The sequence below is a fragment of the Tinamus guttatus genome, unplaced genomic scaffold (assembly GCF_059628265.1).
Source record: "Tinamus guttatus ecotype Peru unplaced genomic scaffold, ASM5962826v1 Tinamus_guttatus_pri_ptg000212l, whole genome shotgun sequence".
NCBI classification, from domain to species: domain Eukaryota; kingdom Metazoa; phylum Chordata; class Aves; order Tinamiformes; family Tinamidae; genus Tinamus; species Tinamus guttatus.
In genome coordinates this window covers 1,707,154-1,722,554 of record NW_028288746.1, presented here as the reverse complement: position 1 = coordinate 1,722,554, position 15,401 = coordinate 1,707,154, and the positions used below count along the sequence as shown (strand labels likewise).

At 45.8% G+C, this 15,401-nt stretch overlaps 1 protein-coding gene across 1 annotated transcript; it reads right to left on the bottom strand.

Annotated features, from left to right (window-relative positions):
* Positions 1 to 1,923: 1,923 nt before the first annotated feature.
* Positions 1,924 to 11,928, bottom strand: CARHSP1 (calcium regulated heat stable protein 1). Its single transcript, XM_010213294.2, has 3 exons — positions 11,751 to 11,928; positions 9,523 to 9,645; positions 1,924 to 2,095 (listed from the first exon to the last, which is right to left on the bottom strand). The coding sequence occupies exons 1-3, from the start codon at positions 11,912 to 11,914 to the stop codon at positions 1,933 to 1,935; spliced, it is 450 nt and encodes a 149-aa protein (XP_010211596.1). The 5' UTR covers positions 11,915 to 11,928; the 3' UTR covers positions 1,924 to 1,932.
* Positions 11,929 to 15,401: the final 3,473 nt, after the last annotated feature.

Below are 15,401 nucleotides of genomic sequence, written 5' to 3'. Positions count from 1 at the left end.
TAAATAATATCTAATACAAAGTAGTATCTAATGGAAAGAAATGGTTTTAGATATATAGTAACAGTATGTATATTACTATAATATATAAAATACATAGTTATTCATGTATATATTTCTATATATTATTACTATGCAGTGGAATATATATTGCTGTATATCCTACTCTATTACTATAACATTATACATTACACAGTCTACGTTAATATATTAAGCAGCTAAAAAAACTCATAAAAATGATGTCCCAAGTATTCTGGTAATAACAATCCATTGATATTGCAAAGCTTTTTTTAAATATATATTTCTGTATATGTCTATATATAGGTGTGCATATGCAGGTACCTACCACCTCGTCCATCTCTAATCTTCAACGCTGAGTTTGTACAGAGCAGATTGAAGACAGGTATTTAAAGCATTATAATGCTAGCATTTATTGCAAAGGAAGCAGTGTGTGATACCCTCCAAGACAGGGAATGTTGAGCCCACTACACGAAAATCTTATATTGTTTTAAAGAACAAACAAGAGATGCTTTAGTGTAATACCAACACACCTTCAGGTAAAATCAACTGTGGCAATAATTACTAACCTTCATAATCTGCTCTCTGCTGCTCAGCCCTCCTTGGAAGAGATTGTCTTCTGCTGTGAAAGAGTCTGAAGCTACTTCATGACACTGCAAAGGCTGGTTGTTAACAGTGTAGGCAGGCAGCTGATATTACACTGTTTCACGCAACTAACAGAAGAGAATATAATGCCATTTTTTTTTTACTATTTTTTTTTTTATTTGCAAAGTCAATAAAAATTCACTGTGAGGAACATAACAGAGAAAAATGCTTCACGTGGAAAGCTGCCCGGCGAGCGAGCAGGCTCAGAGCTGACAGAGCGACACGAGCGGGGCAGCGGGAGGAGGCAGCGCAGGGCCCGTCCACGCGCTCGCGCTCCACGGCCCAGCCCCTGCGGAGCCGCCTCAGCGGCGCCTGCTCCGCAGCTCGCGCAGCCTTCACGCGGCGCCTGCGCAGCTTGCCCGTCAGAAACACGTTGGCTTTGTCCTCCCTTCTCCAACTGAAAATACACGTGCATCAGCTCTATGCAAGCAATGGTAATGGTCAGCTTTGTGTAAGTTCCACCACAGTCAGAAGCTATTAAGTCTTCACCACTCTACTAAGCTCTACTGCTTAGCTTGAAGCCACCAACCATTTTTTTGTCTGTTTGTTTGAAATCATTATTTTTAAAGTACTGGCCTATAATATCTGTTGCTAATCAACCACGAAGGCACCAAAGTAAATTCACAAACAATCCAGGCTTTAAAAAACCCACAATATTCCACACGGAAGCAGACATAATTTGAGAACATTGCACCTGAGGGGCAACTGGTTGTTGCTGTCAGAACTGCCAGGGCCTAACAAGCAGAGAGAGGTTTTCTACAGGGTGGCAGTGACTCAGATTGGGAACGTCCTTCCATAATGAACAACTGAAACAAAAAAATCTCTCTCTCTCAAGCTGTTGTGTCCAGGCACTGTTACCAGCAATGAGGCCCAGAAGTGCCACCCAAGGGAACACCTACCAGCTCACGCACCTACAGCACCTTCACGCTGGGGCTTGTTCCTGCTCTAGGAAAATCTTCCTTGAAATCTCCCCCCAAGTCAGCCAGCATTTACTGGAACCAGTTCACAAAAATTAAAAAATAAACAAAAGAGAACATAAACATGGCAACCCTCCCCCCCAAAAAAGCACACAAACTAGGTCTCTTTAAAATACAGTTTTGTAAACACATTTATATATATATATTTTTTTTTCATTAATATTTTGGGCTGTTTTCTTAAGTATCAATTCAGCCACAAACCCGGGAGTTTTGGCGCATTCCTGCCTCACGGACAATGTGGCATCTCCTCCCACTGCACACAGAGCATCTGCAGGGTAGCTCTCTCCCTGCCACCTCAGGAGCTGATGACGTGGCCTGACCAGGTCTCGTGCTTGGTGCCGGGCGCCAGGTGGGTGATGACCACCTCCACCGCCTGCAGCTTCTCGTTCTTGGGCGGGATGCTGCACATCTTGTAGGTGACTTCATCGCCCGCCACGGGCACGTACTCGCCTTCAATGCTGCGGAGGGGGAGCGTCGGTTACCCACAAGGCGCAGGAGCACTGACCTGTTCCACAGTTTTATCACAACGAATATCACACACATACGTGCTCAAGAGACTTCAGTTTTCATCAGAGCTGATCAGCTGCCAAAGCTGAGGCTGATTTTGGCAGCACCATCATATGTGATCACTACACACAGCACCAACACACAACCCCCAAATTAATTAGCTTAATTAACCTGCTCTCAGGCATCATTTGGGGCAGAGCAGCTCTGCCTTCCTCCCTGGCAGCACTAGAGGGCAGCTCAGGCTCGTGGCAACCAAGCATGGTGTGGAATAAGCTGATGTATACAGGGGAAGCTGAAGGGACCAGAAAGTGTTATTTGTCCCATGGGAAATGCAGAAGAAAAGTTATTGTTTAGTACCTGATTGTATCAACATCATATTGAAAATCCTAGTGTATCTAAAGGCAGATGTGAAGGCATCTGAAAGTTAGGAGGCACCAGGAGCATTCCCAGGCTGGAAACGAGCCTGTGGAGCTGGCTCCTGTGCTGACAGCACTCGAGATCCAAGAGCACCCATCCTACGCCAGACCCAGAGCTGTGCCTGGGAAAAGGAAGCACAAATGAAGATAGAAAAGCCATGATAGAGCCTCCTTCACCAGAGGTCTCTGCTGTATGAACCTGCTAACCAGCCCCTTGCACAGCAGGGAATCAGGCACCACTTATCACTTGAATGTTCATATTTGAGTTAGGAACAAGCACCGCCTGAGTGCTAAAAATGGGGTATTTTTCATTGTTGTTCTCTTGCTTCGAACTGAAAAATAAACAAACCCTAGTGTAAGTGTACAGGTAACCAGAATGGTCCTGCTCCTCCAAGAAGTTTCCTAGTGATTTCCCAATGCATGCCAGGCTGTGTGTTAGGGCAAGGGGAAGCCAAGGAGCCAACACGACTAAAGGACGGCCTTGTTATCCCTGTGCAGCCATTGCATCCTCGGGCAATGACTAGACCCCTGGTTGTGGCATCATCAATCATCTACAGAGCTTGATCTGCACAGAAAAGAAAAAAAGGAAAACTGCATTAACTCATTAAAAAGTAGTTTGCTGACCCAAACCTCTCAAGTTTAAAGTTTCAGGTTAATTACTCCTGTTTTTTCTGCCCAGAAGGCCAGACTAGCACTAACATCTATACAATGCTAAAGGTGTATTTTTCTCTGCCAGAAAGCCCTTCCTTTGGGACAGGGCACTACACCAACGGGATCATACCCTTTCTGGCTGTATGCACACTGACACTGCAGGAGGCTGAAGCTCGTGATGAAGTTTCATTCATCCCCAGCAGGATTTCCTCTCTCATGCCCTAGTTTGTCTTCTTGCTTTCCTTGCTTGTTGACATGAACTTAAAGGAGCGAAACCAGGACTGTTCTTTAATCAGCCATGAGAGCCAGCCTTGGACGCACAAACAGCTCTAATTTCACACCCTGTGGTGGGCCTTCAAACTCGTCTCCCACAGACCTGATTTTCTTTTCTCTTCTTTTCTCTTCTTTCCCGCTGCCTTCTGACTGCCACTCTTGCTGCCTACTGAATATGTGATGAACTCACTGCCCCCAGTGCTTATGAAAAACAAGCGGACAAAGGTCTTAGTTTGCAGCCTGACTAAACTCACTTGTGAATAATGTTCTTATCGCAGTGCTAGTGAGCCGGAGAGCAGCTGTGTCTGCAAGCAGGGACACTAAGTGACATTTCGAAGCAGGAACACGCAGCTTGCCCAGCACTTGTGGTGCTCGCAAGACAGGAGGATTAACGACATCCAAAGGTGCTGGTTGGGGTAACAGAGCCCTGCATAAGCTGCAGGATGAAGCTGCCTTACGTGCTGGGAAGCAAGCGAGCAGGAAAGGAAAGCAGGGATCTCCGAAGTGATTCCCTCTGCAGCAGTCACATACACGCCACAGGTTACCCTGCATTGTTTGCTGGAGGAAGTCAAACATGGAAATCTCATCTCTTCTGACGTTACATACTGATTAAATATTTTTAGATCATCCAAGATCATAGATAACCATATGATTGAGGTCATTTAAGTATATATTAAAAGATGCTCTACAAATGAAGGTGGATTTCACTGCTATTTAAGAGATCAGCATGCATATTCCCATTCACTGTAATGGGTACCTATGCATCAAAGAACTCCAAGTCATTTCAACAAATTAAACTAAAAATAGGAAATGTTTTCGTGATGTCAGTGTCACAGCAAGACACAATAGAACTTGCTTTAGATCATCCAGCAACTTCCATTTCGCAGCTCGGTACCAGTCTGCTATGGTGGAGCATTTTATACCGCACTATTTTTAGGGAACTGGGAGGTTATTAGGAAATTACCTAAATAAGGAATGTTCTAGTTCTTTCTTCTCACAGCTGCTATTCGTATTCCAAAGCTCCAGTTAAGTCTCTTGGGACACAGACTGAGGCGAATGGAAACATTCTGGAGCAAGAGTTTGTGTGAATTCAGGGCCTACCCAGCGCAGGCTCCTGCATCGCTCCGTGCTGCGCAGCTGCTCCTCGGGGCGCAAGGAGCTGCATCATGTTGGGCAGCCCCTTTAGCTCCTCAGCACTCCTCCCAGGACACACACGTGTCTGTTTAGACAGCAGGGCATGGCAAGGAATGAGCTGCTCTGAATGGCAAGGAATGAGCTGCACTAAAGCAAAATGCCGTCACACGCAGCCCATTTGGGGTTTCACAGCTCATGGTCCTGGGAGCTCTGGGCTCTCCCAAAGAGACCTTTGCTGGGTGCTCCCTCATCCTGGATGGAAGCTGCAGCTCCCTGCCAAGTTACTGATGCATCTCCCTCTCCTGCATCCTTCCAAGGACCTCTCCCACCTCCATGTTCAGGGATAGCTGAGGCTCCACGTTTACTCTCCAGTAGCTAATTCAACCCAAAGCACTGCACTGTGGCCCAAGAGAAAGACACCAGTGAGCACAAAAACTTTCCAGGGATCTGGATTTCACAGGAAAACCCCACCTTGCGTGAGTAAGTCAGAGAAACAGAAGCTCCTTGTTTCTGCAGGTATCTGACTTGGATTCGGCCACATTCATGCCTACAGTAACGCGTCTGGAAACCAGAAATCAAGGGCAGTTACGTTCTGTGCTCATTAACACAAGGAGATTCCAGGCTCAGGCAGCGACGTGGTGCTGCTCTGCCTGGAGTGCAGCCAGGATATGAATCCTGCACTGACCTGCCATGGATTAAACCACTTAGCCAACGGAGAAAGAGGGGGAAACCCTTCGGTTTCTCACTGTCTGTGACTGACTCCCCTCCCGAGCAGCTTCTGATACTCTGCTGCCTCTCTTCCCTCCACACACACTATCCTAAACACAGCAGCAGACCCAGCAGTGCATCAGCACAGGAGCACGTCAGGAGAGGGAACGGGCGGTCCCGAGGCAGACAAGTTATCCAGTACCTGAAGTATTTTGGAGGAATTGGAATTCCCAGCAGCCTCCAAGAATGGGTCTGTACCCACCGGGACTCCCAGCAAGATAATTCCTCTACCCCGTTCAGTATTCCTAAATTTCAGACATGACAAATGTAAACCTTGCTGAGATCACAGCACAGCGTGCAAGGAAGCTACAGCAATCCCGGGATCTCCCCAGGGATCCGGAGATAGCATGAGTCAAAGCAGAGGCGAAATTAAAAAAACAAAAAAACAAACAAACAAAAAAAAAAAAACAAACAAAAAAAAAACAAAGCACAGTGCCAGTTCCACAGCATCGCTGTCAAGTGCGGGGTCAGGAAACATCAGCCTGAAGGGCAGGCTGAACGTCCCTCTGCAATGCAGCATTTTCCCCTTCAGAGCCAAGCACAGGCGAACTGCAGGAGAGCCACAAAGCTCCGCACATGCCTTTTCTGCTCCGTGAAATCAGCTGCTTCTGCAAAAGGAAACTCCCAGGTGAATGAGTAAAGCTCTTTCTTGGGCCCCTGCTGGTGGGCGCCCCGTCTCCTCGTCTCGCCTCTGCGGGCCAAGAGGCTTCAGACCAAAGCCCGGGTTGCAGCGCGGGCCGGAGGGCCGGGAGCCTTCTGTGGGCCCTCGATCCCAACCAGGGGAGGGGAGGGATTCGCGTGCCCTGATCCTACAGACACCCTAGCCCCTCACTCATCAGCTACATCATTAGTAAAGAAGCTATTAGAGATTTTTAAAATGTTACTTCAGGCAAATTCGTTTTCCTGTGTTTCCAGCTTCCCACACACATTAGCTTGAATTAAAATCTCAGAAACTCATGCACCTCATGCTTGCCTGCAGCTTTATGTGCTCCACCAGGAAGCACGCGTTATTTTCAGCCGTGGAGAAGGGCAAAGCATTAAAGTCTCACAACACCCAAGGAGCCATAACATCTTGCTAGCACAATTGCTTTCATCAACTAGAAAAATACCTCCAAAAAGCAGAAGAAAGCAGTAGTGGTGGCAGCTTCTCAGCCACAGATGCTCTGTGCAGAGCTCCAAGAAGCCTCCCATGAAGCGGGCCAGGAAACTGCCACCACCAGCGGTACTGCCACCAGAGCTGCCACCAGCCTGGCTGCTGCAGATGCTACGGGGGCTCAGGAAGGCTCTCCATCCCCCAAGGCTTAGAGGAAGTTAATTTTTATTTTAAAATTTCATGTAAAAAAATAATATTAATCTGAAAGATAAGCAGACTGATCACTGATGCTCAAAACATTCACTAGTCACCACAGTCTAGATTGTTCTATCCCAGTTCCTGAAATTCTAGGTTTCAGGAAGAACCGATACAGCCAAAAACGTTCCCCTGCCGCCTCACGTCAGGTCTGTCCTGAACAGAGCCAGTGAAAGGCTCGATGGCTCGCTCTCACATCCAGCTTCACCTGAGGAAGGAAGATGAGCAAATATGTAGGAAAGGATCTCATGAGAAACACAGGCAACGTCCTGAAAGTCACCCTACACGAAGTGCAGCCATTAGAGTCCTCCTGGGCCACGGTGATTGGGTTACAGGCACTGCTCTAATAAGCAATTCCCATTAAGACAGTTGCTAATTCACAATGAAATAAACTGAAGTGCAAGATATTATTAATTCATCTTTCTAATGCTGCCTTTCATCAGAATTAAGACAATGATATCACCTCCACGTAGGACTAAAAGCTATTTCCAACTACTTCAAATACACTCAGAGTAGTTAAAGAACACAAAGCGCTGAAATATTCAGTGCCTTAATAATAGCACTTTTTGCTAAAAGGCCGAGGCAGAAACATCACCTATTTTTTAATGTAAGCTCTGCAAATGTACCTACAGAGGAAGCATTTAAAATAATGGCCCAGTCCTGATTCAATAGAAAATAATCCTGTTGACTTCAAAAGGAGCAGAATTGAGCCTAAAGAGGAAAGGAATCATTTTTCTGCTACGGAGATGGAAAGACTAGTAGAGAAGGGTGTAAGTGAAAACAAGGGAAATGCAAATTAAATATCAGAAAAGAGCAAGCGCTGTGAATTGTGGAAAGAGACTGCCCGGCAGGCAGTGGCTCTCCATGCCAAGGTCTCTTTGGGTGAAGCATCTGTTGGGAATGGCCCCGGCGCTGCTGACCAACGGGGGATGGAGGACGAGAACGTCCCTCCCATCTTCTTCTTCATAACCTTCTACCACCACAGATGGTCTTACCTGACACAGACTACTGGAGCTTGGGCTATTGTAGTGGGGAGAAAGATGTATTGAGTCCCTGAACAAAACTTGATTAATGCCTAAAAGATTAGCTTACATTTTGTATAAACATAGAGCAGTCCAAAAGCCAGAAGGACAGAAGATAACCCTAGGGATTAATTAAACCCTTGCCGATCAGCAATGCTATAGGCCAGACTAGATTTTCCCGGTAGAAGAATTAAATTGTGATACAGAAATGTTTGTTTAAAAGTTATTCTTGAAACAGAAAGTGTGTATTTGTTTTAGACAAAAAGGGGATATGAAATAACTTCTTAACGTTGAACACTTCTAAATCCACCCACATGCAACTAGGAGCCTTAAAAAGCTCTGGCTTGCCAACGTTCATCATGGAGAAAACATTCAGGTGACTGGAAGAAGGCCAGGATGCTCCTTCTCAAAAGGCAAGGAGAGAAAAGTCAGGCACCAAATTGCTAGTTGCTCTGAAAGCACATTCAAGAGGAAAAAAGATACGAGATTCAATTAACAAAGAAGTAAAATACAATTAATGTTAGTCAACATATAAGTGTGGAGGAAGCTATCCACATGAGTAATTGGAGTAACATGAATAACTTTGGTAAGGTTTTTGTTGCCTTACGACTGACTTATGCGTAAAGACCAAATTAGGATTACAGAGCTTCAAAACCATATGCAGTAAAAGTATATAGAACTCTATCAAGTGATTAAGATGCTCTTTAGGTCTCTGCTATCTTTAGATCTCCAGGATAAACACTGAGCAATCTTAACAGAGTCTACAGAGACCAATTCCTGGGGGTCAACCCCTCGCCAATCCGGAAACAAATAGAGAACAGAACGTTGCAGCTTGGCAGAGCAATAAATAGAGGCCGCGGAGCAGCTGCCGCCCGGGGCCACGGGCTGCCAGGGGCCTCCGGTCGCGCTCACGTTCCTCGGAGCAGGGGACGCAAACGCTGCCGCCAGCGGGGGGACGGACGGCACCTGGGGCCGCCCCAGCGCTCCGAGGCGGCGCAGGAGACGGAGGTCAGAGCAGATAAGCAACTCAGCAGAAGACGTGGGGCCAGAAGGGCTAATGTGATTATGGGATGTAAAGAAGGAGGGACTGAACAGGAATATGAAGGAGGTTTTATCTCTATAAACTGAAAGAAAAGGCACCACTGTGCTCTTTAAAATACTGCAACACACTCCAAAAAGGAGATTGGAAATTGCTTAATAATGGGGAAAAAAAATCTCAGCGAGGTGCCTGACCAAATTAATCTGTTTAGTTTATCAAAAGCTGGATCCAGAGGTGACAAATCTCTGTACGTACTGACAAGCAAGGAAAATCTTAATGATAACAAACAGATATGAGCTGAAACTAGACACATTCAAGGAAGTTATAAGGCCTGACTTTTCTTAACAGTAAAGGTAATTAACCTTTAGTTTAATAGTGGTATAAACTGTGCAAGATAGAAGTAGCAAATGTTTAGCATTAAAGGTCTTCAAATTAAACCTGGAGAGTGCCAGGATGATTTGCTTTTGTTAAATTCTGGTTCCTGGCCCTATGTGAAACTCTGTGTTTTATTGTAAGATATGCAACAGGACAACCTACTGTTCTTTAACTCAACAAATTTGTAGTAATATAGAAGAAGACCAGTGAAATCTGCAGCTGCCTGTAACACCTGCCTAACTCCTGTTTCAAGACGAGGGTGGCATAGTACAAACCACTCTTCTCTCCGCTACGACACTCGGTTTTAAGGCAAACTAAAGTTAGGACTTTCCCTGCAGCTCTGAGGACTTACTCAGAGATGTGCACAAAGATGTCCGGGCCCCCGTCCGTGGGGGTGATGAAACCGTGGCCTTTGGAGCGGCAGAAGCACTTGCAGACTCCTGTGTAGACGGGACCCTCGGAAGCTCTCACGGTCCTGCGGGGGACACGCAAAGCAGAGGTCAACGCTGGCCACCCACGCGACAGCTTCCAAGTACACAAAAAAAAAACAGTAAAACCATCCAAATTCTCCCTCTGCAGCAAGTATTTATTCTTGCACACATTTTGCCCATAGCCTTAAGTGAGGAAAGAGATGATTTTCTCTTAATACCATTATGAGTGGAGCAAACCCTTTTAAACAGCTTACGTGGCTTAAACAAAGGAGTTACTAGATCAGGACCTTCTCAACCCGCTAGTGCCCAAGTCAGTAGGTTGCTTCTGTGCTGGAAGAGGATTTTATTACGAATCTTCAAGACAAACCTTCAGCAAGTGATTAGGTTGTCACTTCGCCACATGCATCATGGCAATTTTGACATTTTCATAACGTTAAATTTTGCTAAATTGTTAAAATCATTAAAAAAAAAGATTTCTGCTCCTGAAATCATAAATTGTTTAAAAAATATATACCTATTAAAAAAGGGTGAAAAACAAAAGAAAGAAGGGGAGAAGGAATCTCTATTAAATCACTTCATTTTTAGCTCTATGAAGCTCTCCATGCAGCTGGACAGAAAAGCACTCACTGTCCTAAAAAAGCCATTAAAGTTCAATCTTCTTTCAAAAAGATAAATCACTGGGGGGAACAAGACCCCACATCTGCAGTGAACTAAAATTAAACAGTCCCACTGAATAATAAGCCACTACCTGACACATTCATCCCTTCCATAAAACTCTGGGGCCAGAACTGACTTCAAGCTCATTTTGTTTAAAGAGGACACGCATGCTGAAAAAAAATAGAGCTCTCAATTTTCAGGGTTAGCAAAATACAATAAGATTCCTACACTAATTAATAGCGATTAAAGAACTGTGGGAGCCAAAACTCCAACTGTAGGTTGAAGTGCCAGTCTAGGATTAACAGCTGAGAAGAATTAGAGTTCATTATTAACAAAACACTGAGGCAAGCCAGTCTGGAACTGGTTTGCAGGGTCAACCCCAATTACCAAGTCAATTATGCTCTTTTTAACAATATATTTCCATTACAAAATTTAGAGCATTTAAGATTTTTTTTTTTTTGGACCTGACAGCATATAAAATTTCCCTTTGCTGTTGCTGTTCTTTTTCATCTCATTTGGAACGGAAAAGTACAAATATAAATAGGATCAATCTTAATGAAGTCTCAAACTCGTACAGATAATTTTTGCAGAAAAGAGCTCAATAAATTGAAAGATGGTAAAAGACAAACACGGTACCTAGATTAAGACCACTAAAAATAGGCCAGCTGCAGGTTTGAGGTCTTCCTTCCACAGGATTTCGCTCGACACTGCCAGACCTCTCTGCCACAGAAGGATCTGCCAAATTGTGTCAGAAAGGGCAGAGGACAGACTAGAGTTTTGTGCTGTATCCTCAGACCCTGATTCCGAGGCCACTGAGGAGGTTAATGGAAAGATTCATGTTGCCTTCTGCAGGTCAGCACCTCCATGGGGCGATTTGCCCCAGGCACTGGGAGGTTTTTTGCAAGGCCAGAATGAGGTAATAACATCCTCTGTTCTCCAAGAGGGAATAAATTGCTGCACTACAAAGAAATTTCCTTTTTTTTTGGTGGGGAAAGTCTCTGCACTGAACCACTGGGCCACAGAGAAGGAGCAAGAAAGGAGGCTCTGCTATAATGTCACTACCTCAAATAATTAAGAACAGCAGAAAACCTCATGCTCATTTTATATGAAAATCTCACAGAATCAGAGAGACAGAGGTTATACCTTGAAAATAGATACATTATTTTAGAGATCTACTTGAGCAAATTCAGCAAACTTAAGACAGGGATATTAAAGGTGATTAAAGGAAGAAAAAAAAAAATCTTACTGCCTGAGGTGAAGCACCACCTCAGAAAAGGGGAAAAACTGCTCTGAAAAAAAAAATACACACAACTGGGACTAGAAGTCTGATGTGATCAAAACTGCTTGTGGAATAGGTAAGAGTAGAATCCTGATGCATCTTCCAGACATAAGAAACTATCTGACTCCCTTTACCTCTGTGACAGGCCAATCCTTCTTCCCAAAAGGCAGCAGTTTGGCTACGTCTGTGCAATTCCGTTCTTCCAATACTCACGCTGAAAACGTCCTGGTCCGTCGGGTTGGGAGAGGACTAGGAATGAGGTAGCCTCTCATGGGAGACGGGGAGCGCTCTCTCGGCCTGCGGCTTTCGGGCAGATGGAGAGAGCCTGGTGAGGGTGGAGAGGAGGGCGACTGCTCTGATGGGGGCTCAGAAGACATTCCTGACACCTGAGGAAAACCTAGAGAGAGGAGATGATGTGGTTTAGCCCAGGAAGGAAAAGTGCATGTAAAAGGCACACGTTTTTCAGCTTATGCTTTTGCAAAAGCATGACTCATTTCCTGCAGCCATGCATGCAGACCCACTTGCACCAATAGCTACTCCCTGTGTCAGTGAGTTCATTTTTTGGCTTTCTTCATAGCTCCCATGAATGGGAGGCTCCACTGAAGGAAAATCCATGACTTCACAACTGACATGGGGCACCTCGTGCCTTTACTGCTGCCTCTCTCCCAGCAAAGGCTCCCAAAGGAAGCCCCTCGGCCCCAGCCAGGGATCCACGTGTCCTGTGGCCACTCCTCTGGGAAGGGCTATGAGCAGAAATGCTGAGCTAAGGGATCCATCTTCCCTGCTGGAGGTTATTCCACCGTGCGAGCAGCTTCACTCTCTGCTGCTCGGTTATTATCACACCTCTATCAAGAGGTTCTAACACCTTCAGCTCTGCCAGAAGAAAATCATGAGTGAGCAGCTTGCTTCACTTCAGCAGCGCCAGAGAGTCCGCTCACCCTGGCAGAGAGGGGGAAGATGCTACCTGCAAACTGCAGAGATGCCGGCTACCCTAGTGCAGGTGGGAGCCCTTCCCCAGCCCACCCGCCCCCAAGCGCTCTGCGCCTGCATCCACGCTCCAAGGGCCCTTCCCAGCCTTGTCCTTGCTCATTTCCTCCAACAGGAAGGGAAAAGTTCTCTTTTTCCAACGTTTGCAATTTGTCCCTAATCCCGAACGATCCAAACTTCCAAAGACAGGGCAACAAGAGAAGTAAGACAGCACCGCTCCGGTATTACTGCACTCATCCCCTTCCACACTGGAGGGGAAATCTAGGGGAAAAATAAGTCCCACCACACTTTTATTTTAAAAAGTTATATATGTTTTATATGAAAGATTATACAAGTGTATGAGCTAGAAAACAAAAGATGCAGAGATCAGGGCCAAGAAAACATTCAGCAGGCACAGAGCTGACTTTGACACCAACAGCCTCATTCAGCTCAAATCTCTCATATTCACTTTGCACCCTCCTCTGGCCTCCCACACTCCCCAGCCCATGAATTATGGAGCGGATCCTTTACATGACATTTGAGAGCCGCATTCTTCTTGTCAGTGACGAATTGCCATTAAGCCTTCACGAAGTTAAAAACTAAAATTAAAAATGCCTCTCAAGAATGAAGTCACTGGGGAACAAAGGCTTTTGTTTGCAAATGCTCCGGGCGCTGGGAAGGCAGCGAAGCCGCTAGTCCTGTTCCAACGCAGATGTCTCCCACCGCATCCAGTGCTTTAAACTGCTCACGTGTGAATGGTGTTTTAGTCCCTCTAGCCAATGCTCTAGCCGTGCAGTGGGTACAGTTTTCGTCTGGGACTGAGATGGCAACACCAAAAGGAGAGGATTTTCCAAGCTCCCCCTAAAGAGACCTGCTGGGCAGGCTTGTGCTGATGAGGGCTTCTCAGATTTTGAGGAAATTCTGCTATAGAATTGAATTTATTGAATGCATATTTATTATGGTAGGACTGTAAATCTAATGAATTACAGGAAAAATAAATGGAATTTAAACCTCTAAGTCTCTGCTTAATGAGACAGCACAATCTGGGCCCTTAGACTAGTGAAAATGCCCTTTTCACTGAATCACATGGTTTCTTCCTAATCTACATACAAACCTGCTTGTCAAGTCACAAGCAAAATGCTGAGCTTCTCATGCAGCTCCAGCAGTGCTTTAAAGCAAGCCACAAAGCACTACTCTAAAGTGTCCATCACTTTACCCGGCCCTTTGGGAAGGAAAATGTGGCATTTGTCTCTTTTTCTGCTTGTTTGCTCTACTCTGGCTATTTTCCCCCCATTTCCCAACCAGTGGTGAGGTAAACCCCACCGACAGAATTCTGGAGAGAGGAGAAATCCTGCCCGGTGTCACTCGCGCTGCTGGGGACACTCGCAGCCAGACACAAAGCCAAAACTCAACCCTCCTCCGAGCAGGGCCGTTACCTGCAGCCATCTTGCAGGTACCTGAACGCGTCGGTAGCTGCAATCACCACCATGCTCCGGATCATCCACTATTTCACATAGGCCAGGGAGTTAAAAAAGCCTTGGGCTCTGTTACGACCCACAGCTCCATGCAGGCAGCCTAGATGATCTGCTTGTCTTGGGGCAATCTCCGAATATCACCCCAATCAAATCCCACAGCCTCTTTTGCAATCCATGGAAAGGGAGTGATTTTTCCCCTCTGAAAGGGCCCTGTAAGACGTAATTCTCACTAGTGTGACTCCAGATGCTCAGGCCACACACAAGGCATGGCAAGTACTAAGCAAAAGAGTGGACAAGCATTTGTTTTTTTCTTTTTTAACTGAAAACCTGACCCATTTTAAACACCCACAGCTCTCAACAAGCACCTCTTCAGCATCAATGAACTACTTCTCCTCTTCACGATTAGCTGAACAAACCCGTTTTGTTCATACACGTCTCCTCACCCACAGAAGTTAGGGGCCAATTTGACACTTAAAAAAAAAAAAAAAATAGATAAACCAATGGGAAAAAAAAATCCACATCTGCCGTATTTTCAAAGCAAATGGCTAAGGTACACACACAAATGACAACCTGAGGTCTCTTTAACAGGTAAATACAGAGCACAGATGACAAGAGATGCAACAGGTCATAAATACTACCAAAATCTACAAAAAAAAAAAAAAAAAAAAAGGCAGGGGAAGTACATAAACACAACCACCATTCCTACATATACAATCACATCGGTGTTCTCTAAGACTACTCCATGTCCCTAAAAATACCTTTAAGACAGTAGTTTTCCTGAAGTTATTCATCCTTCCCAGCACCACACCACACTTGTAAGGAAATACTTGGAAAAAAGCCAAACAGGATGTAGCACGAGGAGAGACTCCAGGAAATCTCTCGGTGTCTAAATGGCTGGATTTTCACCCAGGAGACGCCACCAGCTCTGCAGCTGGCAACACTGCGAGACGTGGAAAGGCCCTTTCCAAGCCCCGGGCTGCCTGGAGGGAGCCCTGCCCTGGGAGCAGTGACACGGCAGAGAAATCTGAAAAATTGTTTGCTTTCCTCCGGGCCTTCCTTGGACTCGGAAATGACGGCAGCAATGCTTTTCCTAGCTGGCTCATGTTTAAATGTCCTGGTTTCCAAGAGTACACTAAGCAGGCGCCTCCCTACCCTTCTCCAGGCCAGTTGTACACACAAACACCTCTGCGCTTCCCCTGTTCCTCTGCTGATTTTTACGAGCTCTGCATGAGAACAGCACAGCTCGATGGCACGCTGCTATCCTCGGCCACATCCACTCCAGCGTCCTTTCCTCAGCACATCCCTGCCCGGAGCCACAAAGCCCAAGGAACCCCACTACCCTGCTGGGCTCCCCGCAGCGTCCCTGATCTCCCGAAGAGCTCCTGGCATCTCTTGCACCCGGAGCACCAGGCCGGGGGCTCTG

Coding starts and splice junctions, on each gene's coding strand:
- CARHSP1 (XM_010213294.2), bottom strand. CDS start 11,914: ATGTCTTCTGAGCCCCCATCAGAGCAGTCGCCCTCCTCTCCACCCTCA. Junction 9,646..11,750: donor CGGACCAGGACGTTTTCAGC/GTGAGTATTGGA, acceptor TGTCCCCCGCAG/GACCGTGAGAGCTTCCGAGG. Junction 2,096..9,522: donor ATCTTTGTGCACATCTCTGA/GTAAGTCCTCAG, acceptor CCCCCTCCGCAG/CATTGAAGGCGAGTACGTGC.